The sequence below is a fragment of the Gopherus evgoodei genome, chromosome 6, assembly GCF_007399415.2.
Source record: "Gopherus evgoodei ecotype Sinaloan lineage chromosome 6, rGopEvg1_v1.p, whole genome shotgun sequence".
Taxonomy (NCBI): Eukaryota; Metazoa; Chordata; order Testudines; family Testudinidae; genus Gopherus; species Gopherus evgoodei.
The window spans coordinates 111,749,336-111,766,512 of record NC_044327.1 but is presented as its reverse complement, the minus strand read 5'-3'; the positions used below and the strand labels follow the sequence as shown (position 1 = coordinate 111,766,512).

Below are 17,177 nucleotides of genomic sequence, written 5' to 3'. Positions count from 1 at the left end.
TTTGAGGAAAGCTAGATGATTGCACCTGTAAATTTTGCTCAGGAAATGTTTTATTGAATCTATTTAATTGTGCATCATCATCAGTGCAAAAAAGCATTTACACTGAAAAAAGACTGAAAAGTCCATCATAAAGTGATAGACTTTAGTAACAATATTGATCACACTTGAAATTACTGGCAGATGTTATTAAAACTAACATTTTAAATTTTAATAACTTAATTAGAACAAACTTATTGTTACCTTCAAAACACTGTCTACCAAATACACTTATAAATAATGAAGGATTCCTGAGCACCTATTTTTATCAGAGGTGTCCAAGCAATCTACATTCTGTACATTACATTATTTTATTTCTGTACTATATCCTTTAAATTAAAAATATTTGGATCCATTTAATAAAAATAAGTTTTCTGTGCTTCAAGTCATTTTGTCAGTATAATAGTTTTGGATGTGCAAAATGGAATGCAGAATCTAAAGAATGTTTCTAAAGAAAAATGACTAGCTTACATTTACTGCAAACTTGTAGCGGGTTGGCTTACACAAATGGATGAGTAGAGTTCTGCTTTAAGCATAGGGCTATCCCTTTTTTCTTCTTGGGAAGTACATTGATTAGCCTGCATTTTATTCAGAATATGCAATTTAATTCATAAATATGTTTCTTAAAGAGACCTGTTGACGTGATGCATCAAGCAGGAAATGGGCAAGAAAATGTCCAGATATTCTGCAGCCTCCCTCCATCCTGCACCCAAACAATGGCATGTGAGAAGCCTGAGGAAATAGACATTTTTAGCTACCATAAAGTTTATTAGTTACCTTTTATGGACAGTATTTATTCACACTGGCATTCACAGCATTGCTACATTTTAAACATGGACTCAAAACTAAATCTATGAAGTACCAAGTAGGCAGTTTCAGAATCCCAGATACTCAATGACGTGCATCTCTGAGGCCTTGTCTACACTAAAGGAAAAAGTCGTCTAAGCTACGCAATTTGAATTATGTGAATAGTGTAACTCAAATTGATGTAGTTTAGATCTACTTACCGCAGAGTCCACATTATGCAATGTTGATGGGAGAGCAAGCCCCTTACTTTTCCTCGAACCGGTGGAGTACAGGAGTCGGAAGAGTGATCAGCAGTCGATTTAGTGGATCTTCACTAAACCCACTAAATCGACCACCAGAAGACCTGCTAAATCAACCGTGTATGCATTGATCGCCACAGCATCGATTCTCTGGTAAGTGTAGACAAGCCCTGAGCAATGTAACTCATATATGGGATGGATGCAGCTGTTAACCACAACAAAAAATGGCACTTGTAGTCATGCTGGAAAGACTATTTTCCAAGATGGAAAATGAGCAGCAATAGCAAAAGCAGTAGCAATAGCAAGAATGTCAATCTAGGTATATCTGACCCCAAGAGGGGTGACAGTCCACAGGCCATCAAGGAGACTGCAATTTAGGGAGGGACAAAGCCCCCAAAACCTAGCATTCCACTTAGTTTTACAGGAATAGTTGATAAAATAAATGGACTACATAATTCTCAATTCATTGTATTACATCTACAGTCTATTAGAAATATAAATTCATATCCTTCATTTTTCTACAGGTCTCCTTTAGTTATTTTGGTGTTTCACTATTGAAATGATAGCTTCACTTCTCATCACCTCTTCCTGCATCAGCAGAAAAAATCAGTGAAGTTGTCAGGTAGGTAAATAGTTCTGGGAAGTTAGAAAATATTTTATTTTAGAAAAATAGTCTTCAAAAATACATTGTTGAACTCATGGGCTTTTACTAAAGTAGATTTTTATATTATGTACAATAAGGCAGTCTATCAAATAGTGTTCTTCTCTTTCAATAAAAGTGAACACTGTTCAGTTCTATTTGGCTAAGAGATGGGTGGGATGTAGTTTATTCATCATACTGAAAGGAAGCAGGAAAATATGTTGAGAATGATTTACTACTTTGCTACAATTACTTTAATAGATTATCTTTTATATATGAAATTGTCAACATCCAAAAAACTAACTTTTTTTTTAGGATTGAGAAAAATATATAATAGAAAAACCTATACCAGTGTTTAGAATTCATTAAGAAAAAATACACTGTATGCCATAGTAGTTCATCAGCAGTATACATGGTCTAGGAACTGTATGAACAACCATGGGTAAGACTACGATTTTGTCACGGAGGTTGTGGAAGTCACGGAATCCTGGACTTCCAGAGACCTCTATGACTTCAGCCCACAGCGGCTGGGAATTGCAGGGTCCCTTCACCCTGCAATGGCTTGGGGCCCCTGGGAGCTCTGATCCACTGCAGGCAATGGGGGCCCCTGGAGCTCTGAGCTGCCCAGCCATGTGGGTGGTGTCGGGACTCCTCGGCTCCCCATTTTGTCATGGATATTTTTAGTAAAAATCATGGACAGGTCACAGGCTTCTGTGAATTTTTCTTTATTGTCCAGGACCTGTCCATGACTTTTATTAAAAATATCCATGACAAAATCTTAGCCTTAATCATGGTGTACTGACCAATCTCCTCAAATTTTGTATCTTTGTTGAACCTGCAATATTTGGCTAGTTTTCATCATATAACAGAAGAAATGCAAAGTTCAATAATTTGTTTACATTCTAGTTTTCCATAGCACATAACATCCAACTTCCTTGCCCTTTCTCCCTAAATTGAAAACTATTTTAATGATCTGAGGTTTATTTATTCTATTACATCAACCTACAAATCCCCTTTCTCTCTTTATTAATTATACCCCAGTTTGTATGGGTTTTCCAAGAAACCATGTCACATACTTTTGTTTTACTGTACATAACTATTAACAAAAATAAATCTATAAATCACAATTAGAAAATGAAATAATTTGTTCTACAATCAGCTAGTAGAAAACATAGAAAGGTGCGAGCTACAATTGAGCTTTAGTAGTGTAATTCTATGTAATCCACATACTAGAACATTCCATTTTAATTGCATTTAATTTACTGTGTAGTGTTACCTGAAGAAGGATAATCAAACTTTCAGTTAATTAAAGGAGTGCATAAAGGAAGTTGGATCCAGGTAATCTAATCCACCAGTGTCTTTTTTGCACTCACTTGGAGTTGTAAAACAATAGCTCATATTTTTCTCTGTTTGACTTTGTTGAAGGTTCTGAACAGATTCCTTTGGAGGTTCTTGAAACATAGGTGTGGTCTGAACTCTTGAAACTGGTATTATTACTAGAATGCTGTTGTCCACAACTCTTGAGACCTTTGCATATTCCTTGCTGGTTCCAGGGACAGTACAGTTTTCAGTTTTGCCACTATCTTCTTTCTGTTTCGGTAATACAGCTAACGTCCCGTCTTGGTTGACTTTGTGAATTTCTACATAATCCATTAGTTTAGCAGACAAAAAAGGTGATTTCTCAGTGGGCAGCAATTGCATTCTGTCTTGGTCAGCTTTGGAATGCAAGCTCTCCACTTCTCCTTGCTTGTCCAGCTTTTCCTCCCTGATAGTTTCAGTGGGTTTAGAATATTGTGACTGTTGATTTTCTTCATTTCCCCCCAAAACTGATGTAACAGTCCCATTCATGGTGCCAAGGGCTATCTTACAAGCATCCGTAATGTTGTGGTAGGAGCATTTAGGAGTCTGGTTGTTAGGTAGCTGAGCTTCAGGCCACGCAGATAACTTTGTACCACCAATGCTAAAATAGGGTATTTTCCCTTTTAAGTCTGTGCTCTGAATTTTGCAGCTGTTTTTTCTGGCATTATTTTCTGAAATTTCACTGATATCTGGTGTTTGCAATGCTGATGGAGGGATTCTGGGCTCCCTGCTCCTCTCAGAGAGCAGGAAAGGGCTGTCACAGCTCCCTCTCCCTGAGTCACTGTCTGTTTCCTTGTGTGTTGACTTCATATTTTTATTGGGATGACCTTTTTCATGACTTGGCATCAGTTGCTGATCCTCACTGTCATCTACCTCCAGAAATTCTACCAGTAGGTCCTCACAGTCTGATGTTGGAGGGAAGTCTTGGCAACCCAGAGCGCTCAAAAACTCGTCAGACTTCCCTATCTGAGAGGATAACAACAATATACATTACAGTCACATTTGTGGCTAACTGTAAGATTTATCTGTTATTAGTATTTCTCTCCCACCCTGACTGAGACCACAGTGATTAGTCTATGTCTATAACATGGAAAACGTGCTTGAATGCTGCAGTTGCTGCAACGTGTGCAGTTATACGGGTAAGGCTACCCTAAACCTAACCTTGTTTTGGTGCAAAACACAGTGGGAATCTACAAGCACCTCATATGAACCCCTTGTTCAGGGGCTAGATAGTCCCAAAACTTGTGCTTATGGCACACAAGGACCAGGGGAATCTAGTGATGACAATGGTACTAGGCAGCCAATGAGGTGTGGGGGGGCAGGATGATGGAAGACTATGGGCCAGCCACCTCATCTCCTCTGGACAGCACATACTTTATTCTATTGAAAAACAGCTGACGAGTCACTCAGGCTTTAAGCGGCCCTGGTGCACCAGGAGGCATTACGATAGTTTCAGACACAATGCCTCTGAGAGTAACTGCTTGTACAAACCCCCTCTTCAAATATACGTCCCCCCCACCCCGCGCACACACGCACACACACACACACACACACAGAGTGAAGGCACTAGCTTAAAGGCATGTCCTGTCCATATTATCAACCTGGGCATTTTACTTATTCTTCAAACAAATTCAAGCTATAAAGTACCTAGTTAGGGTAAAGGCTTGTTCCAGTATTAAATGCAAATGCCATCTTTATTGTGTTCATTATTACAAAAGCTTGGCAAAGTGTGTAGCACTGAATTCCACTATATTCTTTAGTAATACCCACCTCTAGCAGATGTGTATCAAGTCCCTTTATCTTGGGCCCTGGGACTGGTGGTAAGATGCAGGCTACCATACTGAAAAAAACAAAGGCAGAGAACGTAAGAAGTGAAGGCACAGACCCTATAACCCCAGTTGCTAGCCCATTTCGATATCAGTTCAAACATTTCTAATGTATTTGATACCTTTCTTATTAGACCCCAGCCCACTGTATGACGCCTTTCCAGGACAGCGTCAGCCAGATATAGCTCAGTGAACATTTTTAAGTGCCTTACGTATCTCTACAGGAAAGGGAATAGTGCAAATACTGTGGTGAAGTTAATTACGGTACTTATAAACAACAAGTGATATACATTGTCAGAATCAGTTATTTCTATTATTACAAATCTTTGGAATTGTACAGCACCCAACATCATTTTGGTGCTGAAATGCATCTCTCTCAAGTGTGGAACACAGCAGCTGCTAACACCATACAGCAACACTACATTTTGGTGATGAAACTGAAAAAAAATGCACTATTCAACTGAAACTGAACAGAATAATTAAAATTCACTCTGATTGTAATCAGTGATTTTGGCAGAAGTCTTAAACTTCAAATAGTATGTCCAGGTCTCAGGCTAGTGTGCTTTTTCAATTGCTAAACTGTTCCTGTTCACAAGGGAATATTCTGAGGGCTTGTCTACACTTACAGCACAACTGTAGCACTTAGTGAAGACACTACCTATGCTGATGAGAGAGCTTCTCCCCTTGGTGTAGGTACTCCACCTGCCCGAGAGGCATTAGCTGTGTCCACAGGCGAAGCCCTTCGATTGACATAGCACTGTCTACACCAGGAGTTCGGTCAGTATAACTGCCACACTTTGAGTGACGGTTAAAGCAACAAGTGTTTTTAGTGTAGACGAGGGCTCAAGCTCTAAGGGCTAGCGAGCGTCTGAGCGGGTGGGAGGACATAGAGGGGGGCACAAGGAGCTTTCCCCCATGCAAGAGCCTGTCACAATCACAACTGCAATCTCTGTCTGTAGTTGGGGGAGCTCAAGGAATGCTTCCTTCAAACACCCCCATAGTGCCTCAAAGGGAACAGGGAGGGATAGGAGGAGACAACGCAAGGCACTTGCCCAAAGTTTATCACAGCACAACTCCCCCTGGGACAATGTGGGTTTTCAAAGCCCCAGCACAGGCACTGATAGGTACGATTGGTTCTAAATATCTATACAAACAAAAAAGACTCCATGGTGAAAACAAACAACCAAACAACAAAAAAAGCGCCACCATTTCACTATGCCTCACTAGAAAAATAATGTAAGTTACGCATATCACTTTGCTGCAGCAGCACTATTTCTAACACTGGGCACTTCACGCTGCTGTGGTACCGTGCGAGAAATAAACAAAAAGCCACAATAAAAGGCATACAGAAGTAGGAATACTCCATAATACGTTTGCCAAATGAACTAGGAAAAACTAAACTCAAGGCTAGATTCTCAGTCAATGTAAATAGGCCGAGCTCCAGTGAAGTTAAATTTACTTCAGTTCAGGATCTAATTATTTCTTGATAAGCTTCTAATAGACCATAAAAACAATGAAAAATTAAAACAAATGTTAAAAGCTTATTTTTAAAGGTAATTAACTAAATCCTTTAGATTTAATACAAACACTAAGGCAGCAACTTACCTAAAGCCTTTCAAAGCCACCGTCCAGATAATGATTAAGCAAATAACAGATGATAATACAGCCACAAAGATCCAGACAAGCACATCCTTCAACTCTATGTCTAGAAAATACAAGCAGGAATGCTTTAATTGTATACAGTGTAGCAGCTAAAAAGCAGGTGATAAAAATGTTGCAAATGGCACCTATCTTTAAAATGGTCCTAACCCCCAAACTCAGTTTTGTGGCTCGAGACCATCTCTAGTACATACTGATCTACTGCATCATATTAGTGCTTGATATTTAGGTGTTCTTCACCTGATGGCACAGCACAGGAAATAAAATGCCTAGGAGAAAAACCCTATACGAGTAAAAAGTACATGATGAGGGTAAATTTTGCCACAGCCAGATACACCAACACAGGACAGAAAAGTAAGGGCAGCATCTATGCCATGCATACATCTGTTTTTGTGACTAGTTTAGTCATTTCATTGTCAAGTCCTGTAAAATATAATTAATGAAATTATAGGGAGGGGGCAACTACTGGATGGCTTTGAGAATGTCTAATAGTACATGAAGCCTTATACCAGGGGTTGGCAACCTACGGCAGATTCAGTGGAGTGGCCAATGCTTAAATGGGTAAGGAGAATGAACCACCTTCTTACTCAGAAGTAATCAAGGCTGAGGCAAATTGAAAACATGGTGTAGGGAAGCTGCCACTTCTGCTATCTTAGCAATGTTTTATCTATCCTGTAGGTCATACAGGATTTCAGTCTTCAGGTCTGCTAGCAGGGCAGCTAACTAACGTACTAAATTCACTTCCATTTAAAAATAATTAATAAAAGGAGAATCAAATAACTCACCACTGGGGATTTGAATATAACTTTCTGAGCTCCATTCACTCCATTCTCCATGGTCCGGTTTGCAGTGTACCTGTGCAATGTATTTCTTTCCTGGATTTAAACTAAACAACTTGTATTGTGTTTGTTGTCCAACAAAAATTGTCTGAAGAATAAAGGACACAAAACCCATAAAAATTGAGAACATAAGAATGGCCATACTGGGTCAGACCAATGGTCCATCTAGCCCAGGGGTCAGCAACCTTTCAGAAGTGGTGTGCCAAGTCTTCATTTATTCATTCTAATTTAAGGTTTCACGTGCCGGTAATACATTTAAACATTTTTAGAAGGTCTCTTTCTCTAAGTCTACAATATATGACTAGACTATTGTTGTATGTAAAGTAAATAAGATTTTCAAAATGTTTAAGAAGCTTCTTTTAAAATTAAATTAAAATGCAGAGCCCCCCCCCAACCAGTGCCCAGGATCGGGGCAGCATGAGTGCTGCTGAAAATCAGCTTGCGTGCCGCCTTCGGCACACCTGCCATAGGTTGCCTACCCCGATCTAGCCAATATCCTGTCTTCTGACAGTGGCCAATGCCAGATGCTTCAGAGGAAATGAACATAACAAGGCAATTATTGAACAATTCATCCCCTGTCATCCAGTCCCAGTATCTGGTAGTCAGAGGTTTAGGGACATCCAGAGCATGGGGTTGCATCCCTGAGGCATTTTGCTACACAATTTTTAGGCTATTTAGAAAGTTGACAAAGTAATGAGAGTGTAAAATGAACAGTACTGAAAATAGATAGCAACATAAGAATCTGCAATATGGGAATTGAATAATGGTCCATTTATTATATAGTCATTTCTCAGTTTTCTAATATAATGCTGTGAGAAAGAATTTTAGCTCTAGTGCAATGTTTAAGTGAAACTATTGTGAAAATACACCAGGACTGGATCTCCCGTTCTCCCAAGTTTTATTTACTTTGGTTTATGAATGCGAAAAACAAGGAAGGATCCAGCAGATGATGAAGGTGATGGGGAAGAGGATGTCCTCTAGTGATGTGGGGTACTCAGTTAAAAAAAAATTCATTCTGAATTGTGAATGCTGAAAACGTGAAACTTGAAAGGGTTTAGAGGATATTGAGAAGAACAACACAAGCCAACAAAGAGAGAGAGCATTTTGGAGGAGCAATAGCTGACGGAGCACCAAAGATGAACTCTGAGCGGAGCTCAAGTGAGTAGTGAAGGCAGAAGAATGTTGTGAGCTTGGAACCCGAAGACAATGTCCCCAGATTTAAGGACAGGGAGAGGTAAAGGCATGTGCATACATTGTCATTATATAGCCTGCCAATGGAATCTAATGATTATTTGCATGGATGGAAATAGTTTCAGATAATTTTACCACATACTGTTACTGAGCTTTCTGTTAGCAATTTTATGTCTGGTTTAGAATAGATTACTGTGGTGAACAACAGCAATCAAACCCATATCTAGCGCATGGTTAAACTAGGCCTGACAATTTAAAGAGTATGATAATACTACAGTTAATATACAGTCAAATATTTTTGCCACTGGTTACCACACAGAGGTATCTGAGATACCACTTTATTTTCTTCTCTAGGTGTGGGAAAATACTGTGATCTCTCATACAGCGCTGTAGGGCAACTTTTGGTAATGCTGAATTTTTGATGGTGTCTGGTGTGTTACATTCACGGATGTAATATAACTGAAAAGAGAAGACCAACAAGCAAAATCTTACCTCCCATTCGTCCCCTTCTTCAGGTTTTAGTCGCAACTTATATTCAAGAGTAAGCCACCCAGATTTGACATCAGCCAGTGGAGGTGGATACCATTTCAACAACAGACATGGTTTTCCATCTACTTGTTTTTTTACTTCTAAAGACAGGTTCACAGGAGGGTCTGGCTGAACTGTAAAAAGGAGAGAGCAGAGATAAAGGGTTTGAATCACCTTTGCCTTGCACCTTGGAAAGTCATTTACACTTCTGCAGAGTGGGTGTAAAATGCTATCAACTGGTGTAAGAAAAGTGAGTAGAGAATTCTAAATTGGGAGTATTTTATATTCATCTGCTACCTGCAACTGTCAGGTTTGTTATAGCTCTTTCTGGTATTGTGCTAAAGGAGATTAATAATCTTTTGGAAATGCATGATAGCATGAATGCACAAATTCGAAGCGATCAGAGTAGTTTATGCATTGAGTTCATTCTGAGATTTGTAATATTATGAACTGATAACAATTAAAACTGAAAATTATTTTTTTGCTGCATTATTGTTTGCTGCGTTACTGTTACCTCTCTCCGCCATAACCTTGAAGAGACAACATAGCCAATGGGAGTACAATATAGTAAAAATCTATTGTCATGAAAGTCAGCAGATATATCTCTGAATGCACAAAAGTAGCAGATTTAAGTAATTAAGAAGGTAACATTTTACATAGTCACATCTCTCTCATAAAATTCAGAAAAAAACAGAGCACAGTCTCCATGTGCATATGCAGTATTTAAAAATAATACACGAGTTGTTGGCCAGTGTCAACATTAAGGCATTGTCTACACTAGAAAGAACTGAATGCAGATTCCAGCAACAATTAGCAGCATTGCAGCTGCATCATTTCAAACTGCTAGTGTAGACAGATTCAGGCATTTTTACCAATATGCCACAAAAACCTGCACTGAGTAAGTATTCATGACATGGTGGTAAAAATACTGTAGCCATGTCTACAGTAGTAGTACTTACACAGTTTCTAGCATCCAGGCAGCTACATCACTGCTGGCAAACCGGTACTAAATTTTTCTAGTACAGATATACTCTTACACACTCTTATCCATGAAATAAACTGAATACTTGCCCAGAGTTACTTCTCTTAGGCAAAACCCTGAGAAGAGAATGATCCTCACACCATGACCCAAAGAGCAACTGACTCAGGCTCTACTGGACCTGATGGGAAAGCAAATTCCAGAGTAGAGGGCTCTCTATTGATAAGACCATGCCCCAGATATTCAAATCTAGGGAGTATCAACTTGACTTCAGCTTCTGTAGTGGCAGAATTGAACTGATGTTTCCCAGGACTGTATTTGATACATGTACGTGTGATATATGGTATGTGTGTTGACATGCAAATAATATCAAATGCCATTTCTGTCCTGTTTTCCACTTTGGGGCATTCAGGAAATATAGCAAGTAACAGAAACTTAAAAATGGTCAAAGACTTGCATGGAATGTAACCACGCAACTAGAGCTATCCGAATAACCAATTTTCTGTTCAATTGCCAAATGAAAAAAAAAAAGTTGTTATGGGTCAACCAAAATGAAAATGGTTTGAATTTTTTGGTGAAATGAAATGTTGAAAAAAAGTTTTGTTTCGGGTTGACCGAAATGTTTAAGTCAACCCCAAACTAAATGTTTTATTTCAATGTTGAGGTTTTTTAAAAATATTTTTTTTTTCAAAATAAAATCGAAGGAAATTCAGAAATGTAACAACTTTCTGAAACTAAAAGTCAAAACATTTCATTTTGGAAATGCTGAAACAAACCATTTTGATACATCCAACTTTTAAAATATTTTTTCCAACCAAAACAATTTGTAGAAATTGACCTGAATTTGCAAATTATTTTGGTCAACCCAAATCTGCATTTTTTGGGTGAAAAATGGGGAAAAAAAGGAATCTCCATCCTTAGAGGTTTTAAAGGCCCAGCTTGACAAAGCTCCAGCTAGGATGATTTAGTTGGAGTTGGTTCTGCTTTGAGCAGGGGGTTGGACAAGATGACCTCCTGATGTCTCTTTCAACCCTAATCTTCTCTGATTCTATGAAAAAAGGTTTAGTATGAAAAATTTCATCCAGCTGTTAAAATAACATCGATTAAAATCAGTGCAATTTTAAAAGTTATTTCTGCACACTGGCAGGAGGCTATATGCATTTGTCAGCAGTTTTACCTTAGATACCACATTGCATGGGTGTATATTTTTTACACATTACCTGGGTCCTGAACACTGGATCTGAAAGCCCATGCACTTTGGATCAGTTTGCCTCTGGCTCCACTGTTTAAAATAGTCTTAATGTCTTACCTATGTAAGTCACATCCACATACTGAGGCTCAGAGATGTTACTTCCCATCTTATTGGTTGCCTTTATGGTGATATTATAGATTGCCCAAAGTGAGGTGTGCTTTTTATCAAAGTAACAGGAATTGGGGCCTGCAGTTCTGTAATCTGGACATTCATAGATTGATTTGTCTCTGAAATTAAAGAAACACAGTGATCAGGAAATATACAGAATAAAGCACGTGAATTTTACTTCTATCACTACTACTACTTAGGACTTGATATCACCCGCTCATGCTCTGGGGGACGGGAAGAATGCATTCATCCCCAGCATTCAAGAGAGTGCAGTTGCCCTAGATACTGAGATGATCTGCACACCACGGCCCCTAAACGGTGTGGTCTATCAGCTGAGTGTGTGAGTGTACAGCTGGCTAAACGCTGCAGAAGGTTATCTGGTTTTCTTTCAGAACAGCAGCAAAGTGAGTCCCACCGCATGCCACCTGCCTCTGCCAAGTGCCAGGTACTAAGTGGCCTTGGAAAAATCTTTTAACGAGCCTACTAAATAATTCAAACATTCATTTCCCCCCCTCAAATTCATGTAGTATGTCTGATATACCTTCAACATCTGTTTTGTGCATCTCTCCCCCATACCCAAAACCTATTCTGTGTCTTTCGCCCTCTACCCCTCAAAAATCCAATTTGTGCCTCTCTCTGTGTCCCCAGTAATCAATTTATTACTATTCCCAAACTGAGGGTATGTCCACACTAGAGCTGGAAGGTGTAAATTTGCCTGAGGCGTTAGGTGATTAGGCTGAGGCTGCAGGATTGTTGGGGTGGAGATGAAGAGCACACCAACATGACTAAATTTTAGAGCTTTATTAATAAAATAACAGCGGTGAGTGATGGGTTTGCCTCCATGTTACTTAGAGGAAGGAAAAAAGCGTTAACGCCCGAGCCCTAACCCATTTTTATACATACACACACAACACCTAAGGCTGGTCAGCCTGGGTGTAACAGAAGAAGAAGAGGGGGAAGGGTAGACGAGAGTTCTGTTTTGGGCACAGGCCATTTAGGGTTTGCTGTTAATTTTTAATTTGCTTTAGCTTTTAGGAGGGTTTTAAGTTTTGGGAAGATGTTTTGTTTAGGGACCTTTGTTTCCCATGCTTTTTGCACCAGTTGAAACCAGCCTTTTGTGGGTTTTTTAACTGTTTAAAAACACATCGGCTTTAGGGACGCAAATTCTTTTTTTTTTTTTTTTTTTTTTTGCTGGTCTTTACTATTTGACTAGTTTTTGCAGCCCCTGCAGTTTTGTTTAGCTGATTTTTTTTTTTGTTACAGCTGGTTGGGGTTGGAATTTATCTCCCCCTCCCCCGTTTTTTTTGGCAGGCAGCTGAGAGTTGGTTGTGTGCCATGGCCTTGGGCTGGAGTTAGCGTTTTATTTTTGGACCTAGCTGGAGTGTCGAGTTAACCCATTCCCTTCTTCCTTCCTTCCTTGCCTTTTGTAACCTGCAAAGGAACCTCTGACTCCACATTCACACCTTTAACCCTTTCTGAAATACCTTGCAATGCCTGCAACAGCATTAGCAACATACAACGCTGATTTGCCTCCTCGGCGGCCATTGGGTTGTGACAGCCCCCCTCGGCCCCAAATCAACATTTTGTTGTGAGGGGTCACCACTTAGGTTTTTACCCTTTCTCTGACCTTTTACATAAACAGCAATATAGCACAAATAAAATGGTTAGGGCGGCAACAATTGCGTGCACTAGCCTGTAGTGGCTTTTGGCTTTATTAGAAAGATAGCGTAACGCATTTTTTTGTTGGCATAGATGCCCCATTTGGAAGGCTGTGGCAAAGGCAGCTTTTTTTAGATTAAACGTGTTCTGCAACACTGCAAAGGAGGCATTTGTTTGGAACAAGGTTAGTTGTTTTTGGGTGTGCATTAATGGCAGGAAAACATTGAGTGTGATTTATGAAAAAGTAAACACAACATAGTTAGAAACATTAACAATTCTTTGAATAACAGTGGGCCAATGCACTAAAAAAAATTGCATTTTAGATTGTATCAGCAAGTGGAGAGGCACTTTGGGCTGGTGGTTTTTTAAACACACACTGAGGTATTGGTAAATAGCTGTGCCTTAGTGGGGGCACATGCCTTGACCCACCTTGTAAAAGTGGCTTGGCATTGCCCTTTTTTTACAAATTATTTGAGGGGGTTTTATAGGTTATAGTTGCCAGGTGTTGCCATTTGCAATTTATATGTGCTCATAGTTGGGGGCTGCAGTTAGCACATACCGCTTAGTCATGTTATTGGGGGGAGCCACCTTTTACACAGTGCAATGGACTACCCGGTTTTAGAGGCAGCCTTTTTAAAGGCCTGGTTGGATTTTTATAGTGGGGTCCCACACTTTTTTTTACGGGGCCAAAGGCCGTGAAGGAGCAGGCTATGCCTATGTACTTTTATTTAGTGAGTTTTTAGGAGTAGCGAAAAGGCTATTGTTTTTTGGGAATTTTTGAGTGAGATGGATTTTTTTGGGCCAGGCTTTATGGAGTTGGGTTACGATGCTAACGAATGCTGGGTTAAATATTGGATGCTACAAATTTGGATGCTACGAATTTGCTGGGTTAAATATTGTTGGATTTGGGAGCACACAGAATTTTAAGCTAGTTGGTTTTTAGCCTTAATTATGGTTGTAATTAATTTTTGCAGGGTGTTTTGCATGTGGAGGGCCAATCTGGCAGTATGTTTGAGGGTGGAGGTGGCCACTGTAAGGTGGGTGAGATTTGCACTTGTGACCAGCCCCGTGGCCTTTTAAAATTGTTTTAACTGCTTGTTTTTTTATCGCCCACTCCTGAATATTTTAAATATTGACTGCTGAATTAGCCCCATTCCACAAGGAGCTTAGTAGGGTTTGCCTTTTGTGGGGGGGAACAATATTTGGGTAAGGAGGGGAAGTTGGAGGGTGCCCCTCCAGTACAATTGGGAAGGAAGGCTAGGACGTGGAAGCATTTTCGAGGCAAATAAATGTTTAAAGCTTTTAAAGTGGCATTAAGAAGGATTTAGCGTTGAGTGGCTACCTTTTATTTGGTGGCTGGTAAAATCTGCCGCCACCGCTTGTGAGGGTGGGGGTGAGATGTGGAGGTGCTTTTTTAGGCCCATTTTTTTAAAACGGGGGCTAAGCGGAGGAATATTATATTGCAATGAATTGGTGTGTTCGGGGGCTTTTGCTATTACTCCCTGTTTTGTTAACAAAGCCAAAGGGAAAGAAAAGGGACAACACAAATGCACGTATTTGGGGAAACAGAGGCACATGTGAAAACCATTTAAATTATTAGTTATTTTGTTACAACCCTTTTTAGTTTTTGTTGTGGATGCTGTTTGCCTGGTTTAGGAGGTTACAACAACAATATTGTGTTTAGGGATTAGGGATTGCTATTACTTGTTCAAGGGCTTTTTATTTTGGGTTAGGCCACCACAGGAGGAACAGGGTTTGTTTTTATTGGATTTAGGGGAGGTTTGGGGTAGCCAGAAGGATTTTATGTGCAATATGGGGAGTGGGCTAACTTTTTATATTTTTGCTTTTAGAGCCTGGTGGTGTGCAATTTTGATAATTTTTTTAATTAAAGGGTTTGCCCTTCCTATGCCAGTATACTTACTATACTGCATTTATTTTGTACTGATAAGTATTAAACAGTGATTTAAAAACCTTAGTGTTTTTTAATATTACCTGAGACATTTTGTGTTTTAAGATGGACAAAGCAAGTACACCTTTACCCTGATATAACACGGTCCTGCGGAGCCAAAAAATCTTACCGCACTATAGGTGAGACCACATTATATCGAACTTGCTTTGGCCCCCCTGCTCCTTGTCCCCTGACCGCCCCCTCAAGAAACCCCCGTCCCTAATCACCCCCAGGACCCTAGCCCTTACCCAAACCCCCTCCTCCCTGTCCCCTGACTGCCCCGACCCCTATCCACACACCCTGCCCCCTGACAGGCACTCACCGGCAGCAGTGGGAAGTGGAGCAGCCTGGCCCCAGCTCACTCCACTCCGCCAGCTCCCAGCCACAGTGCTCTGCTTCCGCCGCTGCCAGGGAGTGCAGGGATATTGGGGAAAGGACGCTCTCCGCACTCACCTGCAGCGGGAAGCAGAGCGACGTGGCCCCAACCCACTCCGCTTTCCTTGCCCCAGCCCCAGCTGCGTCGCTGGGCGGGGGTGGGGAAAGGTTCCACACTCACTGGCAGCAGGAAGTGGAGCAGCCTGGCCCTAGCTTGCTCCACTCCACCAGCTCCCAGCCGCGGCGCTCCGCTTCCCGCCGCAGGTAAGTACGGGGGCCTCTTTTCCCCAACCTCCCCGCACTCAACGGCAGCGGGAAGTGGAGCACCCAGGCTGGGAGCTGACACACTGATCCACGGGAGCACTGCTTTACCGCATTGTATGTGACCCCGTGTGATATCGGGTTGTGTTATAGCGAGGTAGAGGTGTATTTGCCTTTTAGTACATTTTATGTGCAATAGCTTTATGATTTTTTATTTTTATTTATTTTTGTGTTAGGCTGTTTTGTAGCTGGGACAGAGAGCTTAATTTATTTTTAATTATTGTTAGTTAGGTTTATAGTATTTATAATTTTAGCTTTAAAACCAATTTTTTTGTAATATGGTGTTTGCTACCTGAGGATGTTTTTTGCAGCATTTGATACACAACAGTGCTAGCAACAAGACAAACAACACAAGACAAAACATAGAACACAAAACACAATTTTTATTGTGACAGTAGATTTATGGTATTTTGGGTTGCTTTTTAGCTAGTATTAACTTTTTTTGTTTTTTTGAAAGACATCCCTCCTCCCCCCCATATGTTTACTCCTTTGGGGGTTGCAGATTATTGCTTAAAATACATTTTTTTAACAAATACCCTTGCTGATTGCAGGCATTACAGAGGAATTACTCCCATAATTTTTGTGTTTGTTTGATAGGCAGGCCAGGTTTTAATGGCTTTTACCTTTATTAGTTAGGTAATTCGCATTATTACAGATGCTTTTTGGCTTGCTTTTGTATTTAAAGCCATTAGCAGCTTAGAGACTTTGTTTTAAAAGGTACACAATTAACTTTTACCAGAGTTTTGATTACTTTCAACTTTTAATTCTTACTTTTAAAACACTCAGAAATTTGAAAAAGAAAACACAAGCTATTGTGGCTTTTTTTTGGAGCCCAATAGGATTTTAATTAAGTACTATGGTATATTTTTGCATTTTTTTTACCCCTTTTATAATATACATTGCACATGTTTTGGGGAAAATGAGGCACTGTGTTTTTTGTTTGTTTGTTTACTACAGCTTTTAATTGCCACTTTGTTACCAAAAAAAAATTATAATTTTATTTTTTAGGCTTTGACTGCCCTGCTGCAGCCACGACTTTGGTTTTTATTTAAAAACACTTTAAATTTTGTAAAGCACTGAATTACCCCTTAAGGGTTAAATGTTAAATACCAAAGCCAAACAATACTTTAGTTATTTGTATTTGGCCAAAAACATTTTTTGGTTTTGCAACTTTGAATGAAAGATTTTAAATGGATTTTAGTGGTATTATTTAAAAGCAAAACCAACTGATTTTATTGTTTTGAACACCCCTTACACTGCTTTAATTTGTATATAGCTGTACATAGATTACATTTATGTACATTTGGGGGCAGTTAAGTTTTAATAGACGCCCCTTGAGAGTTTTTTTGTTTTGTTTTTTTTTTAAGCAAATTTGACTAAATTGTTCATAGTTTAATGATTTAAATTAGAT

General features: G+C 39.7%; 1 protein-coding gene across 4 annotated transcripts in view; it reads right to left on the bottom strand.

Annotated features, from left to right (window-relative positions):
• Positions 1-2,448: 2,448 nt before the first annotated feature.
• The window catches only part of PRLR (prolactin receptor), a 253,697-nt gene continuing 238,968 nt past the window's right edge, over positions 2,449-17,177 (bottom strand). For all 4 annotated transcript variants that reach the window (XM_030567215.1, XM_030567212.1, XM_030567214.1 and 1 more), the window contains 6 exons: positions 11,413-11,582; positions 9,089-9,258; positions 7,352-7,493; positions 6,513-6,612; positions 4,852-4,921; positions 2,449-4,047 (listed from right to left, as the gene is read on the bottom strand). In XM_030567215.1, coding sequence (XP_030423075.1) covers positions 3,025-4,047; positions 4,852-4,921; positions 6,513-6,612; positions 7,352-7,493; positions 9,089-9,258; positions 11,413-11,582 — 1,675 coding nt within the window. In that variant the 3' untranslated portion in view covers positions 2,449-3,024. The remainder of the gene's footprint in view (positions 4,048-4,851; positions 4,922-6,512; positions 6,613-7,351; positions 7,494-9,088; positions 9,259-11,412; positions 11,583-17,177) is intronic.